This window comes from Mustela nivalis (assembly GCF_964662115.1).
Source record: "Mustela nivalis genome assembly, chromosome: 13".
Taxonomy (NCBI): domain Eukaryota; kingdom Metazoa; phylum Chordata; class Mammalia; order Carnivora; family Mustelidae; genus Mustela; species Mustela nivalis.
Window position 1 is genome coordinate 88,967,257 of NC_139032.1, and position 18,052 is coordinate 88,985,308.

General features: G+C 54.7%; 1 protein-coding gene across 5 annotated transcripts in view; it reads right to left on the reverse strand.

Moving 5' to 3' along the window:
• Positions 1–17,681, reverse strand: part of RAPGEF1 (Rap guanine nucleotide exchange factor 1) — a 133,796-nt gene extending 116,115 nt beyond the window's left edge. For 3 of the 5 annotated variants that reach the window (XM_082696187.1, XM_082696186.1, XM_082696188.1), the window contains exon 1: positions 17,448–17,681. In XM_082696187.1, the coding sequence (XP_082552313.1) occupies positions 17,448–17,508 (61 nt within the window). In that variant the 5' untranslated portion in view covers positions 17,509–17,681. The remainder of the gene's footprint in view (positions 1–17,447) is intronic. The other 2 variants (XM_082696190.1, XM_082696191.1) reach the window with 2 other exon arrangements.
• Between the last annotated feature and the right edge of the window lie 371 nt (positions 17,682–18,052).

The following is an 18,052-nucleotide window of genomic DNA, read 5'->3' on the forward strand; positions in this document are numbered from 1 at the left end:
GCTGGTGTCATCCTGGTCCTTCTCTTGCTGTTCCCTCGAACCGTCTTCACTCTCTGATGCCTTTGACACTTCCTTGTTTTGTAAGGGTTTTGTTACTGAGCAGCGGCTTCAGCCTAGCTCTCCCACATGCCAGCCAGGCAAGCCCCACAGACCTTTCTGGGCCTCAGCTGCTCGTCTGTATCAGGAGGCCACTACTGCCTCCCAGCAGAGCCATCAGGATGGTTAAACTCGGGGCGCCTGGGTGGCTCAGTGGGTTAAAGCTTCTGCCTTCGGCTCAGGTCATGATCCCAGGGTCCTGGGATAGAGCTCCGCATCAGGCTCTCTGCTCAGCAGGGAGCCTGCTTCTTCCTCTCTCTGCCTGCTGCTCTGTGATCTCTGTCTGTCAAATAAATAAATAAAATCTTAAAAAAAAAAAAAAAAAAAAAAGATGGCTAAATGCATCATGCATCGTGCAGCTTCTGGAATCAATGCCCAGAGGTTCTCTCTGACCTCCTCACGCCCCTCCTATTTTGAGGACATTTTAGACCAAATTCCTGAGACCCCTTCTGTCTTCTCCATACGTGGCCGTAAGCAGTGATCCCAGAGGCTGTTCCCTGCTCGCCCACCCTTCCGGCATTATCACCGCGGAACGGGTTAGAATACCAACTCTCAGCCCAACTCCAGACCTAGCGAATCAGACTCTGGGGGCCAGAGCCCAGCACTTTCAGGTGCTAAACTCTCAGACCCACTACGAAAGGTGGGCAGCATTTTGGGGACTCCTAGGTCCTCAGGCAGGGACCATCTGGCCCCAGAGGATTCTGGGATCAGTGCCTACTAACACACAGGCTGCGGGTTACCAATTTACCATGAATGCAAAGCTTCCGGTCTTTCCAACTATTTTCTTTAAATGTCAAATCTATTACTGGAATAAAAATGAAACTTCTTGTAAAAATTCAATCCCTATACTCCTTTCTATAACAACACAGAAAACAAAATTTCCAACTCAACCTAGACTAGTGTTGCTACACAATTATTTTTCAACTTTCCCTGTAAGGCCTGATACAAACACTGATATCCCTTCTAGCCATTCCAAAGAATATGAATTTAAGATCTGGTTAACCTAATTTTCATAAGGAAAACACATTCTGATTGTTGTATGTACATGTTTATTGTTTTTTAAACCAAATTGTCCCAGATTTTGATGCTTCCATGAGTTGAGTGACTGGAACATATGAAGTGGCAGATGCCACAGGGAGAATGGGACCCAAACCAAATTCAGCTGACCCTCCTGTGGCTTCTCTGAGCTTGATCCTGTGTTGGAACAGACCCTAGTTTTGAAATAGCTCTCTCACTGCAAACCAAGACCCTCTCCGACACAAACGTGGAGCTCAGCAGTTGTAAATGAGGCCTCCTCCAGTGTTTTCCCATCCAAACCAGGACACTCTGGGGACTGACAGGGAGGGTGCTATTAATAACTGTGCCAGGACAGCAGGTGTAAGCCGGAATGCGTGATCGTCACCCCATCTGTCACAGTCCACATGAGCACAGCGATCCTTAAAGTAATTTTCCTCTGGTGTCCAGACAGCTAACCGTGAGCCGAGAATAGAGCTACATTTATTAGCTGCAGAGTCTGCCTCTTCGAGCAAAGGCTAAGTGCTGACTGCAGGGCGGAGGCTGGACCCGTTGCAGGGAGCTCCATGAGAGCAGGAGCCCTGGCTTACTGTCCCCATTCCCCAGCGTCGACCACCACGGGCGGCAGACAGTAGGTGCTCAAGAAACCAGCTGAAAGAATGAATTAATGCTTCCCATTGTATTTCCCTGAATCTCAGATGTGTATCTCTTCACAAATTAACTTCCGAAACCAGGGTGTGCTCTTTCATAATCTACCTTGCTGATGGGAGTTTTCGTTTCCCTCAGAAGTGTTATTAAATGAATAATGTATCTTACAGGTGTTGGTGCCACAGGATCCAAACAACACAGTAACGGCCCATCAACCCAGATTCAAAGAGACACGTTACTGATACACACGGGACCAGAGACCCTGTCGCAGCAACTCAAGGGGCAGCTCCCAAATGGAGTCTGCCTGGCCTGAAAATTCTTGAAGAAAGCCCTGACCTTGCTTCTCCATAGATTACCCTCCCCTCCCCGTCAAGTCAGTGCTACCCTCTCATGAAAGGGGCCAAGAGCCTGGAACCTGCCAAACGGTGCTGGAGTGGACGCCATCTGTGTCGTCAGCCCAGAGTACGTGGCGACAGTGGTAACCAGGCAGGCTGGGATGGAAGCCATGGGCAGTGAGAGTCTTCGTTAAGGGCTGACACGCGCTAAGCACTCGCCATGTGCTGGTCTATAGCACCCACCAGGCTCCGGGGTCCCAGCGGATATTCAGGCTCCCTGCGCTTCCGCCAGCCACTCTTGGCAGCGGTCTACTCAGACAGACACAGGGAGGGAACAAGAGGTTGCCCGGACAGCACTGGACAGTACTGTCTGTGGGGTCCTTGAAGGAGCCCAGCACAGCTGAGAGATGCAGGTACAAGGCAACGAGACCCACATTCGGTGGGTACAGGACCCAGCCCGGCTTAAAAGCCGCCTGCCCCATAGGGACCAACATCTCATAATCACACAGGTGTCCTCTAGGGACATGCCCAGTTGCAGGAGTCGCTGCGCTCAGGGCAGTCCGAAGTACGCGTCCCACCAGTTTACAGACTATTTCTAGTTTCTCCCAGCGCAGATGCGATTATGAAACAAGAAGTCATTTTTACCATGAGCACTGTGCCCCCGTAATACAGCTGTCATACACCATAGTGGTTTTAACGTCTTAATTTAAAAAGACATTTAAGATTAAATGATTATGTAAATAAATACTGAGAAATATGTTAACCATGGTCATTTTTTATAAATTGTGGCAAAATTACACACAACATGAAATTTACCATCTTAACCATTTTTTTTAAAATTTAATTTATTGGGGCACCTGGGTGGCTCAGTGGGTTAAAGCCTTTGCCTTCAGCTCAGGTCATGATCCCGAGATCCTGGGACCGAGCCCCACATTGGGCTCTCTGCTCAGCAGGGAGCCTGTGTCCTCCTCTCTCTCTGCCTGTTCTACCTACTTGTGGTCTCTGTCTGTCAAATAAATAAAATCTTAAAAAAAAAATTTAATTTATTTAATGGAGACAGAGAGAGAGAGAGAGAGTGAGAGTGTGTGTGTGTGTGTTTGTGTGTGTAAGCGCACAGCAGGGGGAGCAGCAGGCAGAGGAAGAGGACAAGCAGGCTTCCTGCCAAGCAGGGAGCCCAATGCGGGACTTGGGACACGATCCCAATCAGGACCCTACCCTGGGATCAGGACCTGAGCTGAAGGCAGATGCTTAATGACTGAGCCACCCAGGCACTCCCCCTTCTTAACCATTTTTAAGTGCACGGTTCAATGATAATAAGTATAATCACACTCCTGCATACTCTCACCACCATCCAGCCACATCATTCTTTTTGTCTTACAAAACTGAACTTAAACACTGTTAACCAGTAATTCCCCATTCTCCCTTCCCCCAGCCCCTGCAACCACCATTCCACTTCCTTCCTGTTTCTATGATTTTGATTACTCTTAGGTATCTTGTACTAGTGGAATCCTACAGAATTTGTCCTTTTGTGACTGGCATATTTCATCTGGCTATAATGTCCTCAAGGTTCATTTGTGACGAAACGTGTCAGACTTTCCTTCCTTTCTAAGGCTGGATGATACTGCCTGGTGCACACACCACACTGTATCTATTTATCCGTCAGGGGACACCTGCATTGCTTCCACCTTTGGATGCTGTGAAGCTGGGTGTACGGATGTCTTTCTGAGATCCTTTTATTTCTTTTGGCTACATACTCAGAAGTAGAACTGTTGGATCACATGGTAATTCTATTTTTAATTTCTTGAGGAATTGCCATACTGTTTTCCATAGCAACTGTACCGTTTTACACTCCCACCAATAGTGCACAATGGTTCCAATATCTTTCTTTCTTTAACACGCACACACTACTGAAGCGTGGAAGAGCGTGGAAGAGCGTGATCTCAGGGCAGGAAAGAGGTGCAGGGAAGCATAAGGAGGCATGATCAAAGATCTGCTCCTGGGGCGCGTGGGTGGCTCAGTCGGTTAAGTATCCAACTCTGGATCTCGGCTCAGGTCTTGATCTCAGGGTTGTGAGTTCAAGTCCCTCCATCCCATTGGGCTCCACTTTAAAAAAAAAATCTGTTCCTTAACCCCACAGACCTTCTGAGAAGTTGCAGGCACTCTGTCTTTGGACTTCTTCTTTTTTTTTTTTTTTTTTAGATTTTATTTATTTATTTGACAGAGAGAGATCACAAGCAGGCAGAGAGGCAGGCAGAGAGAGAGGAGGAAGCAGGCTCCCTGCTGAGCAGAGAGCCCGATGCGGGGCTCGATCCCAGGACCCTGGGATCATGACCTGAGCCGAAGGCAGCGGCTTAACCCACTGAGCCACCCAGGCGCCCCTGTCTTTGGACTTCTGATCGGAGAGGATGGAAGAGAAGGCAGCTGTCCACTGGTGCTCATCTCCACCGGTCGAAGTTTGCCTCAAAGAGTTGTAAGTCCCTGGCACTTCCGGGTAGTGCAGGCTGGGCAGATTTCTACGATCTCGCAGGCTGCAGCAGTAGAGAGAAGCCCGGGAGAGGGGCCGGGGGAACACCGTGCGCAGCTGGCTGGCCCCCCGACAGAACTGATCTGGGGAGCAATGTCCGGATTAGACGACAGGTAAGCCTGACAGGATCTGGAGTTGCGCACAGAGATGTCCAATATGAACTCTATTCGGGTAAGGAAGAACCACTCGGATGGAATGAGCCAGACAACTTCTTTCCTCAATGACTGTCCCTGAGCTGGGATGCGTTCATGAGGCTCTAGTCGGTAACTCGGTCCCTACCTCTCCTCCACGCCGTCTCGGAGCCCCCCCTCTCCGTGTGGTCTGTTATCTCTGCAGCCACAATGCCCCATGGAGGATGAAACTGGAGTGCCAGGGCGCCTTGGACCCGAGGTAGGAGGGGTCTCAGGGAGTCCCGGAGCCAGGGTCAGAGGTCCGCCTCTGGAGCTGTGCATGTGGAAGGATGGTGGCCCACCCCAACGGCTCGTTTCTACACATCCTCACCAACACTTATTATTTCCTGTTTGCTTTTTTTTTTTCTTTTGAAAGTGGGTGTGAGATGGTATCTGTGGTTTTGATCTACAGGTCCCTCATGACTGATGATGTTGAGCACCTTTTCAAATGCTTACTGGCACTGGCCATTCGTGTGTCTTCTTTGGAGAGATCTACTCACGTTTTTTAATTGGGTTGCTTGATTTTTGTGGGTCAAATGTCATCTTTATCTATTTTCAAAAAACAGAGCTAGTTAATCAAGGTCAAATTTTAAGTAGATAAACACTGACTATGTGCATTCAATAGAATACTACTCAGCCATAAAAAGGAATAAACTGAGGAAAACAACTTCATGAATCTCAAAGGCACTACACTGAGTAAAAGAAGCTGATCCCCAAAGTTACATACAATGTAACATTCTGGAAAAGGCAAAACTAAAGGACTGGCAGGGGCACCTGGGTGGCTCTGCCAGTTGGGAGGCTGCTTTCAGCTAGGGTCATGATCGTGGGGTCCTGGGACTGAGCCCCACGTCAGGTGCCTTGCTCGTCAGGAAGCCTGCTCCTTCCTCTCCCTCTGCTTACTGCTCCCCCTGTTTGTGCTCTCTGTGTCCAATAAATAATAAAATCTTAAACAACAACAACAAAACCATACAGATGGAAAACAGACTGATGGTTGCTGGAAGTCAGGGGTGGGGGAGAAGGGCCTGACCACGGAGGGACAGCAAGATGGAACGGGTCTCAACCTTGACCGTGGCGGTGGTTACACAGACGGGGAGGGATCTCGGCAAACTGTACCCCCTTTAAAAGAAGGCCCGTTTAACTGCATGTAAATTAAGAAGTAGTCGCGCAGAGGGCAAAAGGGTTTGTCCTACCCACACAGATGTTATGCTAAAGCAGCTTACAGGCACCATCTCACGGAACCCTCACAAACCCCTGGGACTGTGTCATTATTAATGGTCACCTGAACCCAGGTCTGACCGCCCCAGAGGAACTAAGCCCTGATTACTTTGGACACATGAGACCCCACGTGAGCTCTTCAAGGCGGGGAGCAGCTGCTGGCTATGATTTCTCCTACAGTGGCAGCAAGTTAGTGCGGGTAGAACCATGGTAGAACCTGGGGCAACCCTTTTGCCCCTGGGACCGGGCCTACAGACCTTCTGCCAGATCCTTAGCAGGACTCAATGATCTTAAAAAGTTGGGGAATCACCGCTCCATTTCCAAGTTCCAGGAAGGGATGCTCCACAGGGCACAGCAGGCGCGTGCCAGAGAGAACTCAGGCCAGTTCTCTCTCCATCGCCCAAAGATGCCACAGCTCCAGGCGTTCCTAGTGATGTGCTCCCCACAGAGGTTTCGGCGTTTCGGTCACACAATTTCCTCACTGGTAGGTGCATTTCACCTGCCAAGCTGGAGCCAGGGAACTTGGGGCTTCCCGGCGACACAGGGCTGAATGTGCTTCAGGTCCCCAGCCCAATTACTATCTTGGTCAAATCTAAAAACTGCATTTTACAACCTTGCACATTTAAGGTAATTAATAGAGACAGCTCCCGATGAATAGAAAAAACAAGGAGAGATCATGCAGGAAACGATGCTTTTGATCTGCGCCTTCGGTTTTCTGATGAGCTCAGAGAATTAATATTTGTAAGGCACTCCTGACAAGCTGGGGCAGGAGCACAGATTAGTGTGGTTACGCTAATTAAGTGAGAGGTCCTGTAGCTCCAGGACCCAGTGATTAAAGAAAGTGAAAAGGGTTGACTGGTCTCTGGGCTCTTTGTAAACAGCCCCGTGCTGGGAGCGAGCTGTGCTGACAAACCTGCACAGAGACGACCCACATTCCCTCTCACCTGTCACAGGCGCCCAGGGGAACACGGGGGAGGGAGGACTCAGAACAATACACGAGGATTTCTCAATTCATCCTCATTGCGAAAATTTATCAAGGAGGAAAAATAAAGGGTATGAAATCACCTGCTTGCGCATTCGGCACAATTTGCAAGCGACTTGTACAAGGGGGCCTTGAATGGCGTGCGGCATTTTAACCGGCCCAAGACAAGAGCACCATACTGTGACCATTTCACCTTCAAAGCTGAACCAAGACGGTTTAATGACCCTTGAGCGTCACCTCTGCAAGGAGAAACTGAGGTGGGGTCTCTTGGGATGAAGCAAAGCTACACCTGCAGGTCATTAGCGGGGCTCTGACCCCGAGAAAAGCTCCCACCCCTGACGCTGGCCTGTTCCTTCTAGACAGAGGTAGGAACATTATCAGATCTGCCTCAATCTACCCACATGTGCTGGGGCCACGTGCGGCTGAAATGAAACCCCATCTACTCCTCCTTGAATGACCTTTTTGGAGGTTTATTTCTTAGTTATGAAAACCTATTCCCTGGAATTCAGCTTCCTCAAATGTAAAAAAAGAGAGAGAGAGAGAGAAACCCTAGGAGGAAATACCTCAACAGCCAAAGACCTCCCCTTCTTCTGTGAACGTGGAGGTCTGAATGTCACTTACATATGACCTTTTTCAAAGAAACTGACATTTTAAAGTACAAGGAGCTATTAGGGCAGAACAAAAGCTAATAATGTTCTCTAGCACTTACGTGTCAAGATTCCGTTAATATGCTTTACGTCCATCATCTCATCTAATGCTCCCTCAAGACCGTAAGGCAGGCATGTTGATGTCTGTCTTCATTTCACAGATGACGGAACGGAGACTTACACAGGCAAAGTGACTGTCTAAGATCCCACCACTGCCCTACGGGAGAGCTAGATGCCAACCCGCAGGTGTGGGACCGGGAGGCCCAGGCTCCCCCCACCCTTCCATACTGAGTCCAGCCTCTCTCTCTGCAGGTGGGGAGCCTGAGAGCTCAGAGGTGCACCGATCGGGGCTGGCATGCAGAGCCAGGGCCCACGAGGCAGGTCTTCCAACCTCTGGCCCAGGCCCACAATGCTTCCCACAAGTACGAAAGCCTAAATCAAAAGTCTCCTGCACACAGCACAGGTGGCGGTCAGACTGTCAAACCCCTACGGGCAACAGATGTCTCTGATCTTCTCAATACCCCGCACTGCCCCGGCGGACGACTTGGCACCCAGTGAGCACTGAGCCATTGACGCCGAGATGGGTGGATGGCGGGTGGAGCTATTCTAGGTAAGGGGCTGTCCCCACTGCACACATCCAAAGCAGATTCCCGTACAATCTTTTCTGCAAATTCACTTTTTAAGTCACCTCTGAGAAACCAGAAGCTGCTTCAAAACCCTGCAGACAGATGCTGACACACCTGCACGGTTCTCAGAGAGGCTGGAAAGACCCAGGGGACGCCAAACCAAAGTCCCAGAGGGTGGCCCCACGCCAGCCTCCTGGTGGTCCTGGAGAGGACCCGCACTAAAGGTCCACGGAGCACACACAGAGGAGGAGGGGAAGACAAGCAGTGCGAGAAACCCGGAGTCCCCAACCCGCTCAGCCTGTCACTCAGCACGTGACCTCAGCCAGTCACTTCTCGCCCTGCCGTCTCCCTTTCTTCAACTGGCAAATGGACACGATATCTGCCATTCTGCTCTTTGTAAGAACAGAATAACATGCCCACGCGCTCTCTGAAGGGAGAGCTCTTTGCCCCGTGCCCCGCACACACGGATCCGGCAGCTGTGGGCTGTCATCCACGAGCACGAGGGACCCCAGAACGCTATCGCAACCAAATAAACAACAAAACCCAAAACAAAAGCAAACAAACGAAAAATGCTCACGTCTCCAGAAGTGTTCTGAAAGCTATAAAGGGTTATGAAATTTTTATTGTGATGACAGTTAAGTGCCTCGCAGTATCTGTATCGCTAAAAACCGACAAAACAACCCAATATGTCCAACTCCCCCCTTTACAGTGCAGATGGGGCCCACATGGCATCAGCACTGGAAACTGCTCTCAGCTGGGTTCGCCTGCCCAATCAGGTTACATCAGGGGCGCCAGAGGCTTGGGAAGAGTAAACCAGCTGCCCCAGGTCACCCGGCATGAAGCCGGGCTACCCGGCCCCCTCGGGAGCTGGAGCACGGAAGCCGGGACTGCAGTCTCTTCCAGCAACCCCACCAGCCTTATCTAGCGGCCCTTCTGGCGCAGCGACTGGCTCAGCAGCACAGGAGTCCCTGGAAATGTGGAGGCTCTTTTCTTTTCTTTTCTTTTTGGAGGCTCTTTTCTACCCAAGTCACAGCAGTCAGGAGAATCGTGTCCCCACAGCCAATGAAAACACAGATAAATGGGAAGCAGTCCTGTGGGCTGAGGTCCTGCCGCGGCCCCCACTCTGCATGGGACGTGGGGCAAATCTCAGCTGTTCTCCTCCTCCGGACCCCACACACAAAAGGAAAGCTCTGTGTGTCTCAGTGTCCTCTGCAGAATGAGAAGCTCCTCCTTGCGGATAAATGCGACCGAGTGTGTAACACACGCAGCACAGAGCCTGGGACCAGCATCGCGGTAAGTGCGCAGGGAAAGTGAGCTGCTGCTGTCACCCGCGTTCATCACCGAGAGGAGGAGCTGAGGGCAGCCCGTCCACGACGCACGTACAACCCCCTCTCCACGCACAGGCAGCCGCGTGAAGGAGAGGGCACACGTGGGCATCCAGAGCCAGCAGTGAGCACAGCCACTGCCACCAAACAAGTTCTGGAGTTTCTGTTTGCCTGTTTGGGGCCAACTACATGGCACTTGGGACCCAGACTGTCCCACGGTCCAGTGGGCTTCTGCCGTGGCACATCCGCACGGGCCTTCTCCGCGAGGCAGGCGGCGTCCGTCGCCGGCTCAGGGAGGCCGCGGGCGGGCTGCCTTCCTCAGCACTGGGAAGTGCGGCTCGCGGCCACGTTTCTCAAGCCCACGCTGATGGCACACAGTTTTGAAAAGCCAGAAAGCAAATGCCTGAACACCACACCCTCGTCTCCCGGCTTGGGAGGCAGCGCCCGCCACCCGGCACTCGACACCTCCGTGTCTCCTGTGCTTTAAAAGCGGGGCAGTCTCCTGATCGCAAAACTTAATTGGCAGTAAAAGGACTGTGGGGCCAGCAAGCGAGTGAAAAGCAAGGGGAAAGGTCACCCGCGAGGAACCGCTGAGAACGGAGGGTCTGAGCTGCTGAGAGGCAGTCCCCGGATTTTAGGAAGATGCATCCGGACCGCCAGCCAGGGCTCCGGTTCAGAAAACCATCACTGTCTTCTGAACCACAGCCTGGAAGAAAACCATGCGGAGAAAGAGGACCGGTGGCCATCGAATAGCAGACTTCCAGTCCGGCAGGGAAGTCTCTCCACTACGCCTTCGCCCACAGAGGAGGAGGAGAGGGCGCGAGAGACTCTGCCAAAGCCCCATGCCAAAGAAGCGACGCGAGCGGGACACGCGGCCAGCCCACCTCCCCTCCCCCTCAGGGAGCGGGCTCGGGAACCAGAGCGGGCGGTGCGGGCGGCCTGTCCTAGATAACATGCAGAGGCCAAGTGACAAAGACAAGCAGGCACAGAGCCTCTGACCGGGGCCTGGCCGTGGCCAGCAGGCTGAGCGGGACCCGCATAAACCAGGGGCCAGTAAACGGAAGACGGAGTCGTGATGGGTCGGTGAGCACGCTGCCGGAGAGCACCTTGGTCCCGCGTGTCCTGCAGACCCGCGTCTAGGAGTCAGCCAAGTGTGGCTCAGTCTCTCGCCACACACCGTAGAGCTTTCTCAACCATGTTCTGGGACTCTGATCTCAGCACCACCATGACAGCTGAGGAAACTACAGTTAAACAGCCGTCGACGTACATGGTTAACACAAACCCCCAACTATTAGCAGATCCCTGCCAGATTACTGGTCCTACTAATCCCCCAAGAAACATCCTAACTGGCAACTCAAAGCCCAGAAGAAGCTCCACTTAAAAGTAATTTTGGGATGCCGGGCTGGCTCAGCTGGTGGAGCATGTGACTCCTGATCTCGGGGTTGAGTTCGAGCCCCACAGTGGGTGGAGATGATCTAAAAATAAAATCTTGGGGCGCCTGGGTGGCTCAGTGGGTTCAAGCCTCTGCCTTCGGCTCAGGTCATGATCTCAGGGTCCTGGGATCAAGCCCCGCGTCGGGCTCTCTGCTCAGCAGGGAGCCTGCTTCCCCCCCCCCCACTCCTCTCTGCTTGCCTCTCTTTAAAAAAAAAAAAAAAAGACTACTTCTGAGACTTGGAATCAGAGACCTAAGTTCATTCTAGGATAGTATCACCTAGTATCATTCATCCTACATTCCAGGCACAGCCATGCAAGCCCGTGGTGGACCAGACAGGTACGTTCCCTCAAGAAGCTAATAGTCAAGTCAAGACTCTCTGTTGATTTTTAACTTTCAGGAAGGAAAGCGAAGCTCTGGTTTCTGAATGAGCTGAACAATACCATTCTACCCAAGTGCTTATCTGGGGCCTTCCCATGGGACTCAGGATCTGCCAGAGGAAGAGACGGCACCAGGTGTCCAGAGGAAGCTGGTTTCGGTAGAGGAGGCTGCGCACATGCAGGAGGCGGGTTTTCACACTGTTCAGCGGAGGACCAAGGAGGCTCCTCGGGGGCCGTGGCTGAGCAGGAAGGATTCACTGTCCTCAAAGTGGCTCCCCATTACCCACTATCTAATGGCCCTCTTATGTACAGAAGAGGACCTGCTGCTTTCAAGCAAAACAAGGAAGCACTAACTCGAGTCCACCCCTTCAGAGCGCTGACCGAGAAAATGAGACCCAGAAAAGGAAAAGGGTTCCCCAAGGTCACGATGACGGGCCTCAGATTTTTAGTCAAACGGCCTGGAACAAAGAGCCAGCAACGAAGATGACAGATCCCTTAATAATTCCCAAACTGCAGGTTTTGTTTTTTAACCATAAAAGAGGCTTTGGGGCAAGGTGAGTGACGAAGCAGAGGAACACCTGTCCCAGCAGCGCGGCGCCCCGAGGCTTCCCGGGCGGGGCTGCCGGGCCGGGCCCGCTGCGCTTTGCAGTGCGTCATCTTATTATGGCAACGGGGAACACATCCAGCTGGCCCGGGGTAAGACCGGCCCCATGCTCAAGACATTCTCCAAGCCGGGCTAATTTGGGAAAGGATTCTTCTGCAAGCTCACACATGACTCATCTTTCTAGGCCTCCTATCAGGTCTGTCGGCTGCAAGGAATCCCATTCAAACCACCGCTGCCAACAGCTGCTCAGGAGACCAGGAAACCTTTGGGGTTCCTGTGGCTAATTCTGTGCCGCGCCGGCCACATCGTGCTACTCATCTCCTCACAGGACTGCCAATGATGCCGGTACCGTCGGTCTGATGTGCACCCTGGAGACTGCACTGGGCCTGCCTTCATTTAACCGAGGGGCCCCCACTTTGGTAAGATCAGAAAAGAAATGCAGAAACATGAACAAGAATAGAGATGGAGGGGCGCCTGGGTGGCTCAGTGGGTTAAGCCGCTGCCTTCGGCTCAGGTCATGATCTTGGGGTCCTGGGATCGAGTCCCGCGTTGGGCTCTCTTCTCAGCAGGGAGTCTGCTTCTCTCTCTCTCTCTCTGCCTGCCTCTCTGTCTACTTGTGATCTCTCTGTCCAATAAATAAATAAATAAATATTTAAAAAAAAGAATCGAGATGGAAAGCTGCTGTGTCCAGCACCACAGAGGCTCTAAGCGGTGCTCCGTGAAGGCAGAAAGGTGACCGGAGGCCCCGCCCACTTCACCGCAATGGAGCTGCCACCCCTGCAAGTGGCCAAGGCCGCCCCGATCTCAGCTGCCCTCAGGTGCAGAATGGATATGCCCGGCCCTGACCCCACCCCGGGACGGTCCTGAAGAAGGCGGGAACTGAGGCGCGCTCTCGATGCGTTCTCAAAAACCATGGGACGCCGCAGAAATGCGCGAGCCCATTCTGATGTTCCTTTTGGACTGTGACCCTGGAAGGGCCGGTCTCCTGCGGACTCTGTGCCACTCTGAGGCGTCACAGTGTTTGCCAACAAGGAGGGACTCCGTGTAAGTGTGGCCTGTGTGAGTAAATGAAGGACGACCCGGGCCATAAAAACATTGTATTTGTTGACTGGATTCATTTTGACCACGGAGACTGTTAATTGGGCGGGGGGCGGGGGGGGGGGGTAGTGTTAAATTTGAAAGAAGTTTAAAATGGATCAAAATACAGTGACTACTGGGGGCACCTGGGTGGCTCAGTGGGTTAAAGCCTCTGCCTTCGGCTCAGGTCATGGTCTCAGGGTCCTGGGATCGAGCCCCACATCGGGCTCTCTGCTCAGCAGGGAGCCTGCTTCCTCCTCTCTCTCTGCCTGCTTCTCTGCCTACCTGTGATCTCTCTCTGTCAAATAAATAAATAAACTCTTAAAAAAAAAAAAAAAAGTACAGTGACTACTGATCTGCAAGGACTCTTTCCTTGGCCGAAAAAGCCTATAGCCTCATGCGACAGTACCTGCATTTTTCTCTGTTCTGACAAAATACACAACTGAAAGTTACTGTGAATGCAGTCAGCAGGCAATTTTCTTTTTAATAAAAGCCTCTTCACGTATCTGAAACACATACACTTGAGTCTGAGACACCAAAGTTATTCTGTCCTCCGGCAGTGCACGGGTGAGCCTGCCGCATCAGCCCCAGTGAACAGCTCGGGGGCACGGGGACCGAACGGGCCAGGGGTTTGGGGAGTGATAAAACTCCTAGACAGACAGGTCTACTGGGAACACAGGCCAGGGAAAGAGAATCTAAGAAAAACAAAAAACCAAAAACACCTGCACAATGTCCATCTTCAGGATGTCTGTTTTGGCTGCCCCCGTAAGAAGAAGGTAAGGCCCAGGAGGCAGCTATCTCTGTTGTACTCCAAGGGTACTCCAGGCCCTCAGGAGATGCTGGATGAAGTATCTGATGAAGGGATGAATGTGCGAAGCAGCAAGAGACTGAAGAGCTCAGCGAGGAGAACGGAAGCCGCTCTCTTCCCCACCCCTCCAGGCCCTGCTAACTCGACTCCACCTCCAAGGCTCACCTTGAATCTCAGTTCCTCACAGAGCCGGCTCCCTGACCCCTCCCCGCACCGTAAGTCCTATGGGACCCTTCCTAAGTTCCCCAGGACTCCCCACTGCCAGAGCCGGTGCCCGGGCTACACTGTGATGTCTGCCGAGTTCAATGCCACATCCCCAGAGCCTGGTGCGGAGCCTGATGGAGCCCGTTAGTGCTGAATGGAGGGACTGAGGAATGAATCGGTGAAGGAATGGGGCAAGGACTTCAAAGTCCAGAGGAAAAGCAAACAGACACAAATGGCTTCTCCAAGGAAGGGGATGTAGACTCAAATGTCAACAGCCCAACTGGGAAGAGGACCCTATCCCCTCCCCACCCACGGGGCCTTGTAGGAAACAAGGCCTCAGAGGTACAAGGGCGTTTTAACTTTTCAAGAGAACCAAAAATCTGAGATATAGGGGTGATTTCCTGATTTTTAAATACTGACCACCAAGTCTCCTTTGTTCAACAGGTGTGGATCGAATACAACACATCTACGGATTGAACCCACCAGCATTTAAAGAGGCATTTAAGGGGCGCCTGGGTGGCTCAGTGGGTTAAGGCCTCTGCCCTCGGCTCAGGTCATGATCCTGGGGTCCTGGGATAAAGCCTCACATCGGGGCGCTCTGCTCAGCAGGGAGCCTGCTTCCTCCTCTCTCTCTCTCTGCCTGCCTCTCTGCCTACTTGTGATCTCTGTCAAATAAATAAATAAAATCTTTAAATAAAAAAAAATAAAGAGGCATTTAGGCTCCAGAAACACTAGGGAACATCAGTAGTGCATAGGCGACGTGTCTCTTAGAAGCACGGACAAAATGTACCTGTGTGCGTGACCAGAACCAGTCACTGACTCCTCTAAAGCAGCCTCTGGAGCAGCTACACACATCTCCTGCTAGCGTGGTCTTTCAAAACAGGTCCCTCTTAGCTCCTAGGGAAGAGCCTCTTCTCTTTGCCAGGCCCACCCACAAGCTCACCCCAGGGAGCTCCCTGAACTATCAACCTCCACACCAGGCTTCTTCCTGGGTCCTCCTCTTCCTCTAAGCCTCACTGGACAGGTCCCAACCAGCCAGCAAGCTGACCCTCTGCTGCCGTCTGGAACCCAGACTGCCTTGATCCCAGGTGAGGCCTGGAGCAGAGATGACCAGGGAAGCATGAAAGCCCCCTCCCGCAGCCAGGCACCGCGTACTGAAGAGCAGCAGAACAGACTCAAGAAAACCTCGCCCAGAGGCCGACAACAACTGCTTCCTGGGCGTCAGGCTCTGTAACTTACAGAGACTGCTCACTTGCTAACAGGAGTCCCCGCTTCGCCCAAGGACCTTTCCTTTGAATGAGATACTCTGCTGGTGACTTAAGAGGAGCAGGTCCGCTAGAAAACTCCCACAGAAATCTCGTTGAAGTGCAAAGGGAAATCCACCTACAAGGACCAGCAGAAACACCAGGAAGAGGTACCCTTTGTTCCAGGAGTGTCCTGACGACGCTGTGTGTGGATCACCGCCAAAGGCCTTATACCACAAGGACCGACTTCTTGCCAGCCTCAGAGCTTGCTTGCCCCGCTGCCTCTCACCCAGTGGGTCGGCCTCCTGAGTTTCCCACAGCCCCTGGTCAGCTCCTTTGAGTCTACCCTCTCCGCACTCCACCCGGGGACCCCCTACCCTCTCTTTGGAGCCTACCCACAAAGGGCCTCCCCCTTGCCCCGCCAGTGAAGCCCCCTTTCCTATGCCCAGGCCCAGCCCCCTGTCACAGGGCATTTCTGGTGGCCTGGGCGTAGGATGTTACGCTAGGTCCGGCCCTCCTGGCCTCAGACAAGCCTCTCTGAAGCAGGCACTTATGGTGTTTGCATCTGCTGCAGCCCCGGCAGAAGGAGGTGCCCGGAGAAGGCCGCGGGAGAGCCTCTGCTGCAGTGCACTGGCCTCGGGCCTCCCTGCTCCAGGTGAGGCGGAACACAAATGAAAACTCGCCTCATCCGAGCGCGCGGAGCTGCGCCAAACGGCTCATGGGATGACAGGTGCTTTTCAGCTCGCTTTTTACTTTGCCACAACGTTCACGTTTTGGGTAAGAAATGTATCCTTAGAATCAAAGAAAACCCCATTAACGTTATATGTAAAATAATCCAACTTGCCCAACAGTACCCTTCAGAGATGCTATTCACGGAGTTTCCGAGAAATGCTGCCCAAATTAACCCAAGATATTTCTGGGTTGGCACGTGGGCAGAGAGGCAGCTCGTGGTCACCGGGCATGGCCCTGAGCGAAAAGCTGAGAAAAAGACCCAAGAACCCGCCCCGAAGCCCTCGGCCCTGCCCCTGAGGAAGGGAGCCAGGCTTCCAGCCCCTCGGCCTGCTGCCGGCCTGCTGCCCTCTCGCTGGGTGGCCTGCAGGAACTCACTGCCCCTGCCGGGGAGCACGTAAAACCAGGCTCAAACCCTCTCCCACCCAGAACCTCCAAGGATTTACCAGGCGACACACAGAAGGTGCTCAGCACCGCGCCGGATATACAGAAAACCCTCAGTAAAGGCAACAGAAATTTCCTTCCTGTGCTGAATCCAACCACAGCCGGCAAGTCCCCACCGCCTTCTGAGTCCCGCCCCGGGGCCCATCTCAGAAGAGTATCCCGGTTCCACCTGGGACGCGCGAGCAACTTCCCAAACCAATGCCACCTGCCCCCACCCCCTGCAGCCGGCGCCCATGACGAGCAACGGGTGTCCCCCCACCCCCCTCCCCGGCCCAGGAGCCCTGGCCCGCCCGCCCGCCCGCCCGCCTCCCGGGACCCAGGGATGCACCCTGCGGGGTGTCGCCGGCGAGAGACGCCCCGGGCCCCGCGGGAGGCATCCGCCCTCGCGGAGCCTTTGGGGCCTCCACTCCCAGCACGGGCTTTCCGAGCTGCTAATCGGAAGGCAGCTCTCCGAGATTTCTAGGAACACACAAAGAGACGAGGCTGTCCTCGCCCCCAAAGCCGCAGGCTCCCCGGGGCCCGGCTTGCGGAGCCCGGCTCGACGCCGCGGGGGAAGGCGAGCGAGCCCCGAAGGCGCCCAGGCACATCCCGCCCGCTCCCTCCGCCGCCAGCCCAGGGGCTCCTCCCGGCTACACGGGCGCAGCCGAAGTGACACCTTGTCGGGCTCAGCTCGGGCCACCGGGCACGGCAGCCGCGCGGCCGGACTCCCGTCCGCCGCCCCGCGGGACCGAGCCCGCCGCCCCGCCGCCCCGCCGCCCCGCCGGCCCCCGCCGCCCCGCCGACCCCGCCGACCCCGCCGACCCCGCCGGCCCGGGAGCGCGAGCAGGCCGGCGCGCCGAGGCGAGGCGGCCGCGGCGGGGCGGCGGGGCCCCAGGCCTGGGCGGCGGCTCGTCCCCGCCGCCCGCGCGCCCCCAGGCCCGCGCCGCCCGCGGCCCGCGCTCACCTGCTTTCTCGAGCTTGCCGGACATTTCCGGGCTGCGCCGGAGGCCGAGGCCGCCGCTCATGGGGCCCGGGCCGGGCCGCTGCGGGGCCACAGGCCGGCGCGGCCGCCGCTCGCCTCGGCCCTGGCTCGCCGCGCCTCAGACCCGCGCCGGCATGGCGGGCTCCGCGGGCCGCGGCCTGTGCGCTCGGCCAGCGGCGCTCCCGCCCGCCCGGGGCCGCTGCTCCCGCCGCCCGCCGCCGCCGCTCCGCCTCCTCCTCCTCCTCCGCCGCCGCCGCCGCCGCTTCCCCGGGGCCCGCGAGCCGGCCGCAGCGCCGCCGCCGCTGCCGCTGCCGCCGCTGCCGCCGCCCGCTTCGGCCGCCTCGGCCGCGGCCAGAGCGCCACCTGCCGGGCGCCCGCCACGCCGCCGCGAGCCCAGCGCCCCCTGCCGGCCCGGAGCCGATCGGGAGCCCGCCGCCCCTCCTGCCCCGGGTCTGGGACGCAGCGCCCCCTGTCGGCCCGGAGTCTCCACGCCCGGGCGAGGGACCGATCCGCACCAGCAACCCTGCCCTCCTTGCTGCCTGCACCGAGGCCGGAGATGGACCCCGACCAGGTCTTAGTGGCCTCTG